The sequence below is a fragment of the Phyllostomus discolor genome, chromosome 1 (genome assembly GCF_004126475.2).
Source record: "Phyllostomus discolor isolate MPI-MPIP mPhyDis1 chromosome 1, mPhyDis1.pri.v3, whole genome shotgun sequence".
In the NCBI taxonomy this organism is placed as follows: domain Eukaryota; kingdom Metazoa; phylum Chordata; class Mammalia; order Chiroptera; family Phyllostomidae; genus Phyllostomus; species Phyllostomus discolor.
The window spans coordinates 2,399,181-2,413,334 of NC_040903.2; the positions used below are offsets into that span (position 1 = coordinate 2,399,181).

General features: G+C 66.6%; 2 protein-coding genes across 2 annotated transcripts in view; one reads left to right on the plus strand and one right to left on the minus strand.

Annotated features, from left to right (window-relative positions):
- SORCS2 (sortilin related VPS10 domain containing receptor 2) overlaps positions 1 to 14,154 on the minus strand; it is a 217,333-nt gene that overhangs the window by 94,126 nt on the left and 109,053 nt on the right. The window lies entirely within an intron of this gene.
- Positions 3,112 to 5,633, plus strand: PSAPL1 (prosaposin like 1). Its single transcript, XM_028503835.2, has one exon. It carries the CDS (start codon positions 3,130 to 3,132, stop codon positions 4,678 to 4,680), a length of 1,551 nt encoding a protein of 516 aa, XP_028359636.1. The 5' UTR covers positions 3,112 to 3,129; the 3' UTR covers positions 4,681 to 5,633.

Consider the following 14,154-nt stretch of genomic DNA (forward strand, 5'->3'; position numbering starts at 1 on the left):
CAGCGCGCACTCTGTGGGGCGCATTGCCTCCGCCAGAGTGTACGAGCGGCGGTGCGTGTACAACCCCGCACGGGCGCCTCCCCGCACCCCCGCGCGGGCCAGAGACGGTGCGGTGACGGCCCACAGGCCGCGGCTGAGAGGATAACGTTCTCTCCACGTCGCAGTTCTCGGAAGGGCACGTGCCCTGGGATGACGTGCGCAGGTCTGGTCCCTAGGAGACCCGGCGGGAGGGACAATGTCTCCACCCCGCGCTCACCAGGTGAGGAAAGGAGTACCTGGAAGGACGTATGTGTGCGGACACACGGACCGGGCAAAGGGGCAGGCGGGGAGCTGAGTAAAGGTCACACAGGCGTCCTTGGCTGCTTTTCGGCTGCTCGCTAAGTAGTAAACTAGATGAAAACTAAACAAAATAGGCGCCGAGGGCGGCGGAGGCGGCCAGCGCAGGCCGAGGAGCGCCGCGTGGGCGTCTCCTGGACGCATGCGCCCTGAGCCCGGCACCTCCGCCCCTTGGTGAGCCCCCGCACCGCCTGAGGCGGTGGAGCCCACGCACCCCATCGTGGAAGTGACTCACACGCCCCCCCCCGAGGGAAGAACAGGAAGATAAACTGGGGTGCAACCCCCCCGATGGAATTCTACACAGAATGCGGCGCCCAATCGGGAACACTCCGCGCTGCGGCGAGGACGGGGACGAGTCTCGGACACAACGTCGCACCCCCAGGTCAGACACTAACTAGCGGGAGTGGCCGGTCAGAGCAGCGGGCGGGACTTCGGGGTGACTGGCAGCGGCCCTGGGGCCGCTGGGAGCTGTCGCTATCCTGTGTGGACCCTGTGCGCTCGGTGTGGGGTCCCACCCTGTGCTGAACTTCGGGCCTCTTCCCGCGCACGGGGCACACTGGGCCGGCCGAGAAGTCTGTCCGGTTCGCCCACGCGCTGCCGAGGGGGCGCGCTTCCTCGTCTTGAACTTCCTTGGGAACCCTCGTTAGAATGCCTTGTGACAGCTGTCCTATCTGCACGCTTTTTTTTTTTTTTTTAAGTATCAAAATGGGTAAATTTTTGTGCAGCGATTTTAACACTGGAGATGGAAGAAAATAAGCAACATTTTGGGCATACAATGCTGTATTATTCCGAGAAAGGCAAAAACTCGACTGAAACGCAGAAAAAGGCGCGTGCAGTGTGCGGAGAAGCTGCTGTGACGGTCCCACGTGTCGAACGTGGTCTGTGAAGTTTCCTGCCGGAGATTCCCACTGGCTGAGGGTCCACGGCCGGGGAGGCCAGGCGAGGCCGACCGCGGTCACATCGAGACGTTAATTGAGATCAGCGTCGCACCAGGTGGGGGAGAGCCGGCACACTCAAAATATCCAAATCAGTAAAGTTATGGGTGAAAATGAAAAATGTGCCTTTCATTTTACAGAAAAAAACTAAACGAACGTCTTTGGCCAACCCAGTATTTAAAAAAAAAAAAAAAAAAAAAGCTAAAAATGAGGCAGTCCAAAAGAAAAGGCTCCTATAAACTTTTTTAAAATGAAAAACAAATTCGGTATTTCATCGGCAGGTACCTAGGCCAGAGGGACTCGAAGATGAGGAGAATGTTCCGGGGCCCTGGGAAGTGCGGCATCCGTGGCAGGAGCCCGTGGCAGCGCCCAGGGGCGGACTGGGAGGGCCAGGCCCCTGCACGGCCTGCTTGCACCCTGGGGCGGGCCCGGGCCCAATCCTCAGAGGCGGACGGTGGGAGCCTGCAGTGTTAGGAGACCAGCTGAACCAAGGACTGGCACGCAGAAAACCTGCCGCCAGGAGCCGACACCTGCCGCTCCAGGCGCACCTACATACAGGCGCCCCCACCCGGGTCTCCAGCCCCAGCTGGGCGGCAGTGAAACCCAGCAGCCACCATCCCCGAGGCTGCTGAGACGGCCCAGGCTCACCTCACCCCCAAGGCCAGCCCCACCTCAGGTCCAAGGAGCCCCACCCCTGGCAGTGGCGTGAGGGGCTGAGCAGATTCCCACGATCCGTCCCTAGCCCCACACCCCGGCGGGAGGGCAGACGAGCAGCCCTGTCCAAGGTCCTCCCCCAGGGCAGCTGCCATCTCAGCCCTGGGCGCCCGGCACACAGAGCTGGGTGCCGACCCTGCACTCCCCTGAGACCCAGATTCTGAGCTGGTGCATCACGTGAGGGGCTCACGCCCACCCAGGGGCAAAGCTGGCCCCAGGGCAGCCCCCTGCCATCAGGCCCCTGCTCCCCCGACCTGGTAGGGCCCAGCGTGGGCAGCGAGCCACGTGGAAATCGAGCCCAGGCAGCCTGGCTCCGGAAGTTTCCCTTCAACAGACGGGACCCACCCGTGTGCCTCTGCCCAGCACTGACCCTCTCACCTGGGAACTCTGCTGAGAACTAAGGAGGAAAAACAATAACCCACGGCCCAGGGCTGACGCGGGCCCTGCGGTGGAGGGGAACTTCCGGTCGTGGTCCTCAGACCCGAGGAGGCCCAGCCCGGACCCGGCCGGGTTCTCTCAGCGAGACCCCGCCTGGGCCCCGGAACCCACGTGGCCAGGGGCTTTCACGCCCGTGGCTTGTCCCGGGAGGCCGGTGGGCACTCTCACGGACGAAGCCCCGAGACTCCACCTCCCCGAACAGCGCGGCCGGCGGGCGCCAGGGCCAGCACGCCGCCGAAGGGCACGTGCAGAGGACAGCAGCTTCAGGAGCCGGGTGCACACCAAGGCCACCGCACCTTCGAGCCAGAAAGGGCTGGAGTGCTCTGTGGGCCTCCCGGAGGGGCGGCAACCCCCGGGTCTCACACTCAGGGAGGGGACCAAGCTTCCTCCAACCATGAGGACAGAACCGGGCCCAGAGCTGCTGTGGCCTGGCTGGGAGTGAGGGGGGTGGTGCGGGCAGGCCTCCCAGCACAGGGGCTCTGAGCTGTGCCCTTCCAGTGCAGGCCAGTTCCTTCGACAGACAGCCTGCGCTTACCCCGGGGAGGGGCGAATGGGGTGCCTGGCAGAGGGCCCCGCAAGGAGGCCCGTGTGTGGGGTGAGTCAGGCTGTGGGAGGCGCCCGGAGGGCGGGCCCCATGCAACGCCCGGGTTTATAGCAGCGGCCCGGGCGCCGGGCGCATTGGAGCGGCAGCCACTGAGCGAGCAGCATGCTCCCCGCGCTGCTTCTGCTGCCCAGCCTCCTGGGGGCCGCGCTGGCCAGCCCCGTGCAGGGCCCCCGGGAGTGCGTGCGGGGCGCAGCCGTGTGGTGTCAGGACCTGCAGGCGGCGACGGAGTGCGGGGCCGTGGGGCACTGCCGGAGCGCCGTCTGGGGCAAGCTCCCGGCCAGGTCCCTGTCCTGTGACCTGTGCCTGGATGTGGTGGCCGCCGGCAGCAACGGGCTGAACCCCAATGCCACGGAGACCGACGTCCTGGCTCTGCTGACGAAGACCTGTGAGTGGCTTCCCAGCCAGGACTCCTCGGCCAAATGCAAGGAGATGACGGACGTCCACAGCCCGGCCATCCTGGACATGCTGCGGGGGGACCCGGGCCGTGCCCCGGCCCAGGTGTGCACCGCGCTCACCCTCTGCCAGCCGCTGCAGAGGGTCCTGGCCACCCCGGGGTCTCTCTCCGAGGAGGACACATCCGAGGTGGTGGCCCCGTTCACAGCCGGCGGGCCCGTCAGCCCCCAGCCCCTGCAGACCCCTGAGGACACCGTGTGCCGGGACTGCGTCCAGATGGTCGCCCGGCTCCAAGACGCCGTTGGGTCCAACATGTCCAGCCTGGCCGAAGTGACCACCCAGGAGCAGTGCAAGTCCCTGGGGCCGGGCCTGGACCTCATGTGCAAGAACTACATCCTTCACTTCCTCGCCCCTGCGGAGCACATGCTGAGGCTCGTCCTGCCCGAGGAGACCTGCGAGAGGGGGGGCTTCTGCGAGGCGGTGCGGGGGCCCGCTGCCGACTCGGTCCCTTCCCTGGAGCCGCTGTCCGCCAGGGAGAGGGACCAGCTGCTGATGAAGGCCGGCCTGACCTGCGAGGTGTGCCTGCAGGTGGTCCAGGAGCTGGACCAGTGGCTGGACTCTGACAGCACGGAGGCCCTGATCCGCCGAGGCCTGGAGCGCGTGTGCTCGGTGATGCCCACGTCCATCGTGAAGCAGTGCGTCACCATGGTGGACACCTACAGCCCCGCCCTGGTGCAGTTCGTGACCAAGGTGCCCCCGGAGGAGGTGTGCAGGACCATCCGGCTCTGCAGCCCCCAGCGGCGGCGGGCGCGGGCCATCCACGAGGCCTCCAAACCCACCCTGCCCCCCCTGCTGGACACGGAGAACCAGGGCCACTTCTGCAACGGGTGCCGGAGGCTGCTGGGCGTGTCCACCCGGAACCTGGAGCGCAAGACCACCCAGCGCAACATCCTGAAGGCCTTCAAGGGCGGCTGCACCATCCTGCCGCTGCCCTACCTGATCCAGTGCCGCCGCTTCGTGGACGAGTACGAGCCCGTGCTCCTCGCCACCCTCAGGGAGGTGATGGACCCTCTCAGCCTGTGCACGAAGGTGGGCGCCTGCCACGCCTCCCGGACCCCGCTGCTGGGCACCGACCAGTGCGTCATGGGTCCCAGCTTCTGGTGCTCGAACCAGGACGCGGCCGAGATGTGCAACGCCATGGAGCACTGCCAGCGTCACATGTGGAAGGTGGCGCCCTTCCACACCGGGGAGCACGAGTGACCGTGGCCGCCAGCGACCCCCGGGGGGCCCTGCTCTCCTTGGCTCCCGCAGGGACCCTCCGAGGTGGGCGCTGTCCCCACTCCCACGTCACAGACGAGAACTGAGGCTCTGGGTGTGGCACCTGCCAGCGCTGAAGTCCCCGATCTCCATCTGGGCAGCGGCGCCGTGCGGCTCTGCCCGTGTGAGTGCCCCCCACCCGCCCCCCGGACTGGAACCGACTAGGCACGGCCCCACCCCCACCCACCGCCCCCAGCCTCCATCGCCCCGACGGTGCTGACGGGTGGGGGCCTATCTCGGCCTCTGCTGCCCTTCCGTGCTCTGCTGGGCTGCGAGCCAGGCTGGGCGGAGGGCAGGAGAGGGCCGCCATCCTGGGTGGGGTCCCTCTTGTCCAACAGCTGGGGGTGCAACTGGGTCTCATCCACAGCCACCGTCACTTGGCTCAGGACAAAGCTTCGCAACCCGGGGTCCCGGGAGCAGCCCCAAAGGGGTGCAACAGGTGTGGGTATCTGTGGGCCTTTCTGGGAGGGGGCTGGGGCCATGACCACACCCCTCGAGGGTGCCTGAGCTCAGAGCAGGCCTTCCCAGGCCTCTGCCCACCCTGGGGCCCCCAGACACCCCTCTGCCACTGCCACGGGCAGAGGGAAAGCTGGCGCCGCCCCTAAACAAGGAGGACATGCACCCGGGGGCCCGCAGTGGCTTCTGGGCTGTGGGGCCCTTCGGCACCGAGCATGTCTTCTCACTGTCGGAGCCTCCGCTGTCCCGTCTGCAGGGAAGTGTGAGCAGACCCGTCTCACGGGGACTGGGACACACTTCAAGGAGACGCCCAGGAACTTCTCTCCCAGAGACTCGCCTCCCCCCCTCCCCCTAGTCTGCTGGGGCCAGCGGACCAGCGCGGGGTCCCAGGAAGAGCGTGGCTGTGCACGTGCGAAATAAACCGGAGAGTCCCCAGCACCGTCTGCTGTGTCCTCATTCTCCGGGGACGGGCGGCTCCCCACGCCCAGGGACCCGGCCCCTTCCTGCCTTGCCCAGTGTCCCCTCCTGGGGCAGCCTTCCCTGGCACGCCCCTCCTGGTTCATGTCATCCGTCTCCCCAGTACACTGTGAGCCCCTTGTGTCTCATGCCTGGCACAGGGCCGGCACACAGTAGGTACTCAAGCATGAGGCCTGGCCAGGTGAGGCCTAGCAGCTGCCTTCAGGTGAGCCCTGTGGAATAAGAGGAGAGGTGCCTGGCCTGAGTGGGCAGAGACCTGAGTGGGTGCTGTTTTCCAAGATGCCACACCTGAGCTCTTAGGTAAACACCCCGGGCCCCGGCCACTGCCCCAGAAAGACAGGTGTGCCTGGCCTGAGCTCCGGATTCTGCAGTGCCGTGCACATGGGCTGGCCTGGGCCCACCAGTCGGCCCTGTGAGCATGGCAGCGGGCTGGCGACCAGGCCACCCCTGACCCGAGGCCCCCTGGGGCCACGGGCAGGTGGCTGTGCACCGGATCCCGAAGCACAGGTGTCTAGGGATGGACGGGCTTGCACACCCTGGGACTGGGCCCCCGCCACGGTCCCCAGGGCTGGCCCCGGAGGCTGTCCATCTGCCGGCGGTGTCCCCTCTGTGACAGGATGGAGCTGCAGCCCCGCCTCCGGCCCTGTCTGCAGGACACCTGCTGACAGCTGTGTGACAGGGCGGTTTCCCGGGGTGCCACGGGTCATACACGGCTGGCCCGTGGGAGGCCAGGAGGGGGCGCCAGGTCTCACAGGTGGCCCATCCGCACAGAGCCAAGATGCTCTTGGGAGCCTGCCATCCTGAGCTGGCCCACCTGCCCCAAACCCGAGCCACCTGTGGTGGGCAGAGGGTCCCCCCACGCCCCCTCTGTCTGTCCACGCCGCCCCAGGCCTGGGAACCAGCTGATAGGTGTGAGCCCAGCCAGGGCTCCCCCTGTGTCAGTGGTCCAGGGACAGTGGCCGCCGGCCACCTCCAGAGGGCTCCCCACGTGCCCCAGCTGGGCCCTGCCCCCAGGACTCCGCTGGACTCCGGAGGACGGCTCGCCCTCCGCAGCCACCATGACAATGAGGCCATTCTGGCCGGCGGCACCCTGTCGGCCCAGCACGGTGGCCCTGGGAGGGTGTGGCTCTTGGACACCCCTCCCTCCAGTTTCTCCAGGCCCCGAGCCCCGAGCTGCTCATGCGAGACCCCAGAATTCGTCGGTGACCACAGCTGGATGACACGGTTGTCAGGTCCTCCTCCCGCCGAACCCAGCAGGCCGGGAGGCCAGGCCCGCCCCCGGGCCACCAGCCGGGGACTTCCGCGGGCAGGACTGTCCTGCTGGACGGGATGCAATGTCCCCACGGGCCTCCCAGCAACCCCTGGAGGGCTCGGGGCCCTGCACATTCCTTCCTGGTTCTCGCCCAGCCCGGAAGGGGCCGTGCCGGCTCTGGTGTCGCGTGCCGGTGGGGAGGGGCCGCGGCCCGGGGAGCCACCTGCAGGATGGGGACAGTCGCGCCAGGGGAAAGTCTCGCCACGCCCAAACCAGTCTCTCAGGCCGGCCTTCCCACGGCGGGACCCGACCCGGCAACTGCAGGCACAGAGGAGGGGGACCGGCCCCCCACGGGCCGTCTGCTCAGACGTCACCGGCCCGTGGACCCAGAGAGAGGCTGCATGCGTTGTCCAAAGCCACGCAGGGCGGTCACTGCACAGCCATCGAGGGCAGGGGTCGGGGCAGGGGTCGGGGCAGGGGTCGGGGGCACCGGACGAACGCCTCTCCTCCTCGGCTGAGGCGGCCGTAGGTGGTTCGGGTTCCAAGGAATCTGGAGCGTGAGCTAAGGAAGGAGGCCAGGGAGGGGTCGCCTGCAGCCCTGGGGGCTCCGCCCACGCAGGGCCCCACCCCAGCCCACGGGGCCAAGGTCAGGGGCAGGGCAGCTCTGTGGCATCCTCCTGCCATCCTGCACCCACACAGGGAGACATGGCGCCCAGCCAGCCCTGCAGGAAGAGGGGGGCAGGCAGCAGGGGGCCACAGGGAGCAAGGGCCTCACGCCCTGGCTTTATCGTTTTTTAAACTGACTTTTAAAAGATTTTATTTATTTGTTTTTAGAGGCGGGGGAGGGAGGGAGAGAGAGAGGGAGAGAAACACTGAGGTGAGAGAGAAGCATCTATCGGCTGCCTCTCACCCTTTCCACTCGCCCAGGGCCTCGCCCGCCCTCCCCCCTGCGCTGGCTGGGTGCCCGCGCCTCCTGGGACTGCAGAGGGCTGCTCCCTCCCCCACTCCTCCAGGCCTGGCAGCGGCCTGAGGGCGGCCACACAGGGAGCGGAGGTCGAAGGTCACACCCTGGAAGAGTGGGCACCTCCAAAAGTGGCCCCCACCCATAACTCCCCCCCCCCCCCCGCCGGCAGAGCTCAGGCCGCAGGCTCAGAAACAGCGAGTGACCTGCCTATGGTCACTCGTCGATGGCTGAGCCGGGACAGAGGGCAGCATTAGGAGCCTGTCACTCTCCCACACCGTAACAGCCCCCGGGGCCCCCCCAAACAAACCGCACCAACAGCACCATCAAACCGGCAATGCACCTGGCCCCGCGCTGAGCCCAAGACCCTCCCGCAGCAGCGCCCCCACTCTGCAGACCAGGGGACCGGCTAACCCCCGGGAGCCGCCCCCTGCCCCACGCTGCTCTGCCACCCGCACGCCCACCAGATCCTGCTCACCCGCGAGCAGGTTCACGGCTCCATCCTTCAGAGCACACTCAGGCGAGGCTCATTACATAACCAAAAACAAAGACAGTTGCTCGTGTGTCTCCCACCCAGGGAGCTCTGCTGAAATGCAGCGAGCCCCCAGGCTTCAGTGCAAAGGGTGGGGGGCCGCAGGGAAAGGTGGGGCGGGGTGCAGAATCGGAGTGGGGGAGTGCGTGGTGTTCCGGGTCCCACGCAGACCCAGCCCCTCTGGGGACCACAGGGAACCGGGCCCTGCACTCCACAGGGTCCAGGAGGGCCAGGGAGAGGGGGCTTTGTGGTCAAACTCCTGGTCCAGTGCCCCCTGCCCCCTTGTTCTGCCCAGCCGGCTGCCTGACCGTGCCTCCCTCCACCCGAGACTGCATCCTCCCTGCCCCTCCGCATGCGGCAGCCACGTGACTGCTCCCTGCCCCACAGCCATGCACGGCTCCCCGCCGCCTACAGGGCAGAGGCCCACCCCCCGGCTGGCACAGGAGGCCGGCCTGGCCGGCACCTCCGACTCAGCAGCCCAGGGCCCCACATCCTCTGCTCACGCCGCACGTCACCGCTCCACACTTCCCAGGTCTGGCCCCCACCAGCCGGGGGCCACCAGGCTCCCCACACCTCCGTGTCTCTGCCCACGATGTCTCCTCTGTCTAGAACGCCTCTGCCCTGCCCGTCAGCCTGGAAAACTCCTCTTCATCCTTCAAAGCCCAGTTCAGACGCCGCCGCCTCCTCCGAAACGCCCACTCACCCTCCCCTGCAGGCTCCTCAGCACTAGGTGCTGGCCGCCTGCCTCCGTCTCTCCCCCCCCCCCGGGTCTCTGGCAAGGTGGGTCCCCTTCGTGGCCAACTCTGAGGCCCAGCAAAGGGCTCAGGTGCTCGAGGAATGTTTACAGACTTCAATCACCTGAAACTGTCTCTTAATATCTTAGGTCCAGTGTTGGCGTCCCAGTCAGCCCCCCCCCCCCTTGACCAGAGACACGGAGACGGCTGGAGGGCCACTGTCCCGGATGCCTTCACGCCCTGCGTGGTCAGCGCAGCAACGGGCCCTAAGGTGGTCTCGCCCTACGCCTGGGGCTTGGCTGCAGGCTACCTCATGGGCAAGGGGGACTTTGCTGACGTTATTCAGTTAAGAGCTCCAAGACCGCAGGGTCCCTGAGAGGGAGAAGCTTCCGGGCTCTGGCCACAGGAAGAGTGGGAAAGCGAAAGGGCCAGAGAGGGTGAGCCCCCAGGGCTGTGAAGGTGCAGGGTGGGCTGGGAGCTGGGGAATGGGGTGGGTGTGGGAGTGGGGCTGGAGGCGGGAAAGGCAAGGGAAGGGGTTTCCCCCTGGAGTCCAGGGAAGGGGCGCTGCCCAGTCAGCACCGTGACTCTGGCTGTGAGACCCACGTGAGACTCCTGCCGCCCAGACCGTGTGTGTGATGATGAACCTGCGTTGTGTGAAGCCGCTGAGTATACGGTGACTTGTTACACAGCAAGAGAAAATGAGTGCGTCCCTCTACGCTCCAGCCGGGGGCTTACCCCGGGGTCCCCCACACCCTGGGCGCTTCCTTTCCCCGGCTCCACCCACCCCTCTCTGCCTGGTGCGCTGCTCTTCATCCTTCAGAACCCATTTCCCAGCATGCCCTGGGAAAGGGCATGCCCTGTAGGCTGGCGCCACGGCCCCAAGGCGCAGCCGTGTCCCCCGGCACACACCCTGGGGGGCGCCATCCTGGGTTCTCCGTCCTCCCAGGGCTGCGGCGATTCCGGACGCCAGGCGCCCGGGCTGTGCTCGTTCCCCCGAATCTCCGACACCTAAACACAGCGCCCGGCACACCGCGGGGTGTCAGGCTTGGGGTGGTCAAGCTCAGGGACGTGTACCCGGTCACGGGACCTGTAGGCCAGCAGCCCCCCTTGCCTTGCTGCCCCAGCTGCCCCCTGGCTGGGGGTGCAGCTGCCCCAGGAGGGGAGGCAGGTCCCCTCGCATTTAGCTCCTCCCACTAAATGTCCCCGCTCCCCGGCGCCATCGATGTCGGCCTCCGAGGGAACCCTCCGCCGCGCACCCTGTAGCCCGACATGCGGGGGAGCAAGTCCACGCTGTCGAGTTCATCCTACACCCTGTTCCGAACTTCGTCCCACGCCCGGTGCAACCCTAGGAGCACAATGAGAGGCGTGGGAACGACGCTCGCCACGCGTTTCCGCGCACCTTCCCCTCCCCCGCGGGGCTGGCAGGACGCCGGTGTCGGAACGCGAGAATCCGATGTCTCCCTCCGCGGAGCATGCGCGACACGGCCACTAAAAATAGGGCCTCCGAAAACACGCAGGGGCGTAGGGAAACGTTTCATGCATAGTGTTACAGTGGGACTCAAAATGTATAAAGCTTGAATCTATTTGCATCTTAGGAAAACTGGCGAGAATATCCGTCTCAAACAGTAACAGTGGGTTCACATGGAGAGCTGTTTTTATACTTCATTTATTTTACAGTTTCCAAAATGCCTACGGAGATCTTGTAAATACTGTAACTTTCTTAAGAAGCTGTTTTTTGGGAGAGAGTTCTGTAGAGGACGCGAGCGGCGCCCTTATCACGCGCCCCTGTGCAAGGGCAGCCTCAGTGCTTACTCAGTGGGCTTCCACTCGCTCAGCGCCCCCCCCCCCCCCCCCCTGCTCCTGAGCCCCTGCCGCTGCAGGCACAGGAAGCCCCGCCCCAGGAGGGAGGAGCAGGGTCTGGGACAGCCCAGAGCAGGTGCCTGACCCAGGGGAGGGGACACCTGAGCCCAGGGCGGGGCAGGGGACAGGGGAAGCAGGGCGGGGTCACTGAGGATGCGGCTGCCAAGGCCCGGAGGTAAGGGATGCAGAGGCCCATGGGGTGGTCCTCCCCAGATGGAGGTGGGGGCAGAGAGCCCTCGAGGCAGAAGCGTCAGGTCTCCTGAGGCGAGTATCAGAGAATCGCATCCAGGGAGACCGGCCTTGGCGAGACGCAGGCCCAGGGGCCGGAGCACCGCGGCAGAGCCCACGGGCTGCCCCTCCCCGCTGCGCCGCTGCCTGCCCTCTCCGAGAAAGGCCGAGGGAGGACCGGGAGGGTCGGGAAGCCACGCCTCGGACGTTCTGAGTGTGGGCTGGGTGGGCATTGTCACTGCGAGGCAAAGCAGAGCCCCTGCAAACCTTGGGGCGGGGGTGGGGGGGCCGCTCAACTCAGGACTAAGGCTCTGCTTAGCTCGGGCACCGCCAGGGCAGGTCGGAGGAGCCGGGAGCCCGCGCACTTGTGTGCTGCCGTCTTCGCCCGGAGAGCTCTCCCAGGGCCGGGGGCCGCAGGAGTGGGGCAAGGGAGGAGGCTGCAGGGAGAGGAGGGAGGGAACCACCAACGGAGGACACCACACGGGTGAGCCCAGGCGGGTGGGCTCCCTAAGGGCAGGTCCCACTCGGGAAGCCCGGACTTGGGCCTGGCCGGGACACAGTGGGCCGGCATGTTCCCATCACCTGCTGAGGCCGGCAGGGCGGCCCCGTCCTGCAGCCGCAGGTAACCAAGGGTCTGGGCGCCCGCTGCACACGGACTGGGCGGGCTGGCAGCATGAGTGCTGCCAGTGGGGAGGGTGCGCGCACCCGAGAAGCCGCTGTGGCCGAGGCCACGTGGGAGGCACAGGGTGGGGGCGGGTGGGGGGTGGGGGAGAGCTGCCCTGGAACAGGGGAACACGGTGGTGCTTGGGGCCCGGAGATGGAGCTTCTTCCAGGAAGTCTTCCCTGATTCCCACGTCCTCTACTCGACAGAATGGGAGTGTTCACAGCTTCCCTGGCCTCCTCGGCCCCATCACAGTCAGATGACCTGCCATCACTCCGGGCTGTCTGCCTATCTGTGCCCCTACTGAACTGTGAGCCCTGGGGGCCATTTACCATAGCGCACTCAACCCGAGAGCCCGGATGCAGGGCTGGGTGGATGGGTGGTGGGTGGATGGTGGATGGAGGGAGGGCAGAGGGAAGGGCAAGGGGAGGGAGAGTGCAGGGGTGGGGGGGACGTCCTCCTGCAGAGAAGACAGTCGGCACCACTGCCTGGAAGGGGTCCCCAGAGCACGGGCCGGGAGCCAGGGCCCGAGGAAGGGCAGGCATTGGGGTCAGACAGCAGGGGAGGCTGGAGGGCCGGGCACCCTGGGGGACGTCCCGGAATGTCCTATGACCCCTCAGCCGCCCAGATCTTGCCCCTACGCGTTTTACGGGCACCTCAACGCCTCGGATCCTGATCTCGTCACACTGCTGGTTCAAACTGACTCGTTTATTAAGTGACGCACACCCTGACAGCCCTGAGGTCAGCCCTCTCCCAGTCGCCCTCCGCTCGGAGTCCTGTTTGCACCAGACTCGGCTCTCCGCGGTGACGTGGGCGCAGGCACACAGGGCGGCTGCCGGGGGCGGGCGGAGGAGGCAGCTGGGGCAAAACGGACCCTGGGAGGCGTGGATGCAGGGGGGCAGCCGGCCCCTGGCTGGCGCCTACTCTGTGCGGGCGTTTGGCGCACGCCGTCTGCTGCCGTCTTCACAGCAGCCTGCGATCGCGTCAGGCTCGGTGTGTGGGCGGGGCCGGGGGGTCGCCCAGCCGGAACCGCAACCGAGACCCACAGTCTGGGGCACCGACCCGCAGGGGAGCCCAGGGCCTGCGCCAGCCCAGTGGGGGCAGTACGACAGTCCGAGGCTCCCTCTCCAGCGGCCTCCCTTTCTGGGCCACCGGGGCGGGTGGCGGGGGGGGGGGGCGGAGGAGCGCTCTCTCCGAGTTTTCCGTCTGCAGACTGGGGCTGTGAGGGCTCGGCCTTGTCCGCCCACGGGGACCCTGCTCACCCTGACGCTGTGACCTGCTGTGCAACTGCCCTGATGTGCGACTGCCCAGCGACCGGGGCTCAGCTCTGGGGACGCCCCCACCCCTGGCTGTTGCCGCCTCCGCAGAGAGGGCCTCGATGCTTCCTTTCATCAGCAAACCTCCAGAGGCCCCCGTGGGCTCAGGTTCTGCCTTCAACGCGTCCTGCTGGAATTCCGAGTTCGAAAAGGAGAGAGAAGCCCCGGCCCCGCGGTCCGCTGGTTGGCCCACCGTCCCCATGCACCAAAGCCACCAGTTCGATTCCCGGTCAGGGCACACGCCTAGGCTGCAGGTCCGATCCCTGAGGGTCCAGGAGCCTACGGAAGGCAATCGATCCATGTTTCTCACATCAGTGTTTCTCTCTCTCTCCTTCTCCCTCCTCCCCCTCCTTCTCTCTCTAAAATCAATACAAACGTGTTCTTGGGGAAGGATTTTTTTTTTAAAACACCAGAGAGAAAAGCCACAATGGAAGCAAGCCTGAGGCAAACACCACGGTCTGAACAGGGGTGCCTTGGAGACCCCGAACGCCAGCTCCAGGGGGCGCCCACCCCCGGAAACGCTCGGCGGGGCAACAATAAGATAAAAACCAGGCGAGGCGGGAAACGCCGCCCGCGCAGGCTTCCCCGGGAGGGGTCGGTGCGCCTGCAGCATGTCAGAGACGCGGCACGTCCGCCTGCGATGAGGCCGGTCCACCTCCCTCCACCTAAGCGCAGGCGCCAACCATCAGGGACCGCAGAACACCTGCTCACCGGCACCGCCTCTGACCCCCTGGGGCTGCTGTTAACTCTCACACATTACTGTGTCCCCCCTCCACCCCCCCCCCCCGTTGGTCTGGGCTGGACCCGCTGGAGGCCCAGCCCCCTGGACATGAGCAGAACCCGTCACCATGCTTATGGGGCTGGGCTGGCCCTGGTGCCCGGTGCCCTTTGTAGAGCAGCACATCCTGGGGGGGCCTCCGCCTGCAGGCTCGGGTCCCAG